Genomic DNA, 3,965 nt, shown 5'->3' on the forward strand with positions numbered 1-3,965 from the left:
GGGCTGAGGGCTGGGGGTGGTCTTGGGGGGGTTCTCTTGGGGGATGTAGTGTTTTTAGGGGCTGGAGTGAGCCCGTAGGACCCTCTTAAGGGGCTCTTGGAGGGCAGTAGAGGCTGGAAGTGGGCTTGGAGGACTACTTACGGGGCCATTGTGGGACTGAGGCTTCTCTGGGGGCTGACAATGCACCATGGGGCTACTTAGGGGGCTGTTGGGGGCTGGAAGTGGGCTTGGAGAGTCACTCATGGGGCCACTGAGGGGCTGAGAGTGGCTTGGGGGGCTGGGGGGGGAGCCCATGGTGTCACTTAGGGGGCTGTTGTGAAGTTGAGGGGACTGAGAGTGCACCTGGGGGTCGCTTATAGGACCATGGAGGGGCTGGGAGCTGTTCTGGGGAGGAGCTGCCGCCTCCTTCAGCCCAGCCCCTCTTCTCCCAGGTGCCAGTGAGCTTTGAGGACATCGCGGTGCGCTTCAGCCGGGAGGAGTGGGAGATCCTGGACGAGGAGCAGAAGGAGCTCTACAGGACCGTGATGGAGGACAACTACGAGACGCTGGTGTCCCTGTGTAGGCTCCGTTTGCGCTGGTTTGGCAGCTGCCGGCGCTGCCCGGGGAGCTCTCTGGGGGTGGCTTTTCTGCCTCTTTGGTGTTTCGCTGGGGTCTCCAGCCCTCAAACTGCCCCTCAAAGCGTCCGCTGGACTCCCTGCTGTCCTCTCTGGCAGCGGTCAGAGGTTGGTGGGTGGACACAGGATGTGGTGGTGAGAGCTCGGTGTCTTCTTCTCGTGGGGAACAGGGACATTGAACTCCCTGTGTTGTCATCGCAGACGTTCCTTCTGTCCTTTCCTTCCACTGTGGACATTCCCTAATCCTTCCTTTCCACTGCCGATGTTCCCTCTTTCCTCTGCCTTCCCATCCATCATGGGCATTCCCTCTTCCTTCCCGTCCATCGTGGACGTTTTCCCTCTTCCTTCCCGCCCATTGCCCACTTTCCCTCTTCTTTCCTTCCACCACAGACGTTCCCTTTTCCTTCCCACCCACCATGGACTTTCCATCTTCAATTATTCTCTCACCCAGTGAGTTCTTCCCACCCGGAAAGGGAAATCAGGGAAAACCAAGGAAACCCAAGGGTTGAAATATAAATGGATTCAACAGAATAAGACTAAATAATTAACATGAATAACACTAAGGAACCAGTATTGATCCCGATACCACTATAAATAGACAAGACAACCATTGTAAATATCCTCAGCCTGTTCCATCAGCAGGGACAGCCCATGGGGACCGTGCGAGCGCTGCAGCTTCAGGAGGAAGGGAGGGCTCAGGGCTCTGGCACGGGGGCAAGGAGTTCTCAGGGTGGCAGCCATCGGGAGAGAGAGAACTCAGCAAACTTCCTAATTTCTATGGAATCTGATGTTTGTGGTATGAAATAACCCCGTTGGCAGCCTGGGGCAAGTGCCTGGCTCTCGCTCCTCCTTGTCCCCGCACCTGGGGAGCTGGAAAACACTGAGACCTGGAAACCCCCACAGCAGAGCTGGCTGTAAAGTAAATATTGTCACCACTTCAGACACCGGAGTTTCCTAAAATTGCGCTTTTCCCAAGCATTAGGAGAGATTTTGCTGAAAAGTAAAATTACTGAAAGAGGGATTAATCCTGTGTGGTTCAGACCAGGAAGAAGGTGAATTTCTGGGGGGGTTTCTGTTGCAGGGATGGATTTTCTTGCAGTTGTCGCCGGGATGGGGGGTTGGTCAGACATGGGGACTGTGTTTCCAGGCTGTGGGTGCAGCTGCAAAAGTGCTGTTGTGTCTTTCCTCTGACATCTGTCTTGCTCCGTAACAGACTGTGACCTCTCCAAGCCTGGGCTCTTATCTCGGATAGGAGGAGGAGAAGAGCTGTGCCCACCAGCAGAGTCCCACCTGAAAGGAGCAGATCTATCTCCAGAACCCACCAAAGGTGTGTGACGCTGAGTTTTTTCCCTGCTGGAATCCTGGCTCCTGGTTGTTTACTGGGATGATCGTAGTCCCTGCCCTCAGCCGCAGGGACCACGGTGTCTCCCAGGATGGCTGTGGACGGTCTGTGCTGGGAGAAGTCGTGGAGAACGTGTGGTGGGACACATGGAGAACCTGGAAACCCTCCCCTGACCCAGCAGCTGTGGGGATCCTGATGCCCTGTTGGGCTTGGGGTGGGGGGGACCCCTGTGCTCCCCTTCTCTGAGCTCCCAGCTGGCCGCCAGTAAAGCCCAGTGGTCTTCTCCTCCCCAGAGCCCCTAAGCGGTGATGGTCTGCTGGAGATGAAGGCGAAGGAGTCTCCTGAGGGGAACTGTAGGGACCTGGAGGACAGCAGGAGCCTGGTGGTCACATCAACCTGCAGTGCACGTGAGTCCTGGGTCCTGGGCCCCTGTCTGGTTTTCATCATCGTCAGCAATGTGCTCTGTGGCCAAGAAGGCCAATGGTCTCCTGGGGTGCAAGAAGAAAAGCATGGCCAGCAAGTGGAGGGAGGTCATCCTCCCGCTCTGCTCTGCCCTGGGGAGGCCCCAGCTGGAGCACTGGGACCAGTTCTGGGCCCCCCAGTTCCAGAAGGACAGGGAACTGCTGGAGACAGTCCAGCAGAGGCTGTGAGGATGACGAGGGGCCTGGGGCATCTCTCAAGGCTGAGGGACTTGGGTTTTTTTAGCCTGGAGAAGAGCAGACTGAGAGGGGATCTCATTGATGCTGAGCAATATCTAAGGGTGGGTGTCAGGAGGATGGGGCCAGGCTTTTTCCAGTGGTGCCCAGGGACAGGACAAGAGGAAATGGGCACAAACTTGAACATAGGAAGTTCTATCTAAACATGAGGAGGATCTTCTTTGCTGTGAGGGTGGCAGAGCCCTGAAAGAGGCTGCCCAGAGAGGTGGTGGAGTCTTCTTCTCTGGAGATACTCCAAACCCACCTGGACACGTTCCTGTGGGACCTGCTCTGGGTGGACCTGCTCTGGCAGGGGGTTGGAGGAGATGATCTCCAGAGGGTCCCTTCCAATCCCCACCGTTCTGTGATTCTGTGATCATCGTTGCTCCTCTTGCCTTCACAGATGTCCCTCATGAAGCCACCTCTGTGCCAGCTGATCTCAGCCAGCCCACCCCGGCCCCTTCCTGCCCTCTCTCCGCCGCCTCTCGTGAAGGGGTGAATCTGAACCAGTCTCCATCGCCTCCCCCCGCAGCAGGTACTGGGACAGACCCCTTTGGTCCCTCCTTGGCAGGGGGTGGTGGCCTCCGGGGAGCACCGGCACACTCGGAGAGCGGCCGGAGGTTTGCCCAGGGCTCTGTCTGTACCGGGGGCTTTCAGGACAGGGTTTTACACAAGTCAAATGGGCCAAGAAAAGGTTTTGGCAGTAAATCCTGCTGCCGGCCTCAAAACCATAAAGGATGAGGCCTGGCGTGGCGTCAGCCAGCCCTCCCAGTTGGTTTGCTTTGAAGGATGAGCCCTGGTTTTTCTGTGAGAGTCCCTTCCATCCTGCCCAGGTGACATTTGTCATCTCACAGCGCCCTTGGGGCATCTGTCGGGATGAGCTGTGGCAGTGTGGGTGTGAGAACACCCAGATGGAGGGGAAGTGAGGCTGAGATTGTTCCCGGCTGCTGGCTGGGGACGGGGTGGGAGGGAGGAACACCCCTTTCCCTTCATGCCTTGTCCTCGAATCCAAGTGGGAGAGCGATGTTTGGGTTCTGAAACATTTCCAGCAGATGCCGAGGTGGGGATCCCCACGGAGGTGCTGCAGGAGGAGCCGGCGGTGCCCAAAACACCCTTGAAACGTCTGGAAGAGCAGGACACGGAGGATTCGGGGAACGGTGGGCAGGGTCCGGCGGCAGACGTTCCCAAAAAGCTGGGAAAGGCGGCCGTCCCAGACGCACGTGGAGAGATGGCACAGGCGGATCCCGGTTGCTCCGTCACCGAACCGGAAGAGCCCACCAAGGGCTCCTTCGCCAGCCGGACTGGGGTCTCCCA

The 3,965-nt window shown here is 57.6% G+C and overlaps 1 protein-coding gene across 1 annotated transcript in view; it reads left to right on the plus strand.

Moving 5' to 3' along the window:
• Positions 1 to 3,965, plus strand: part of LOC106896028 — a 22,228-nt gene that overhangs the window by 1,304 nt on the left and 16,959 nt on the right. The window contains exons 3-7 of the mRNA XM_014955734.1: positions 432 to 558; positions 1,828 to 1,941; positions 2,250 to 2,363; positions 3,055 to 3,186; positions 3,704 to 3,957. Of these exons, the coding sequence (XP_014811220.1) occupies positions 432 to 558; positions 1,828 to 1,941; positions 2,250 to 2,363; positions 3,055 to 3,186; positions 3,704 to 3,957 (741 nt within the window). The remainder of the gene's footprint in view (positions 1 to 431; positions 559 to 1,827; positions 1,942 to 2,249; positions 2,364 to 3,054; positions 3,187 to 3,703; positions 3,958 to 3,965) is intronic.

Source organism: Calidris pugnax, unplaced genomic scaffold (genome assembly GCF_001431845.1).
Source record: "Calidris pugnax isolate Ruff unplaced genomic scaffold, ASM143184v1 scaffold272, whole genome shotgun sequence".
NCBI classification, from domain to species: Eukaryota; Metazoa; Chordata; class Aves; order Charadriiformes; family Scolopacidae; genus Calidris; species Calidris pugnax.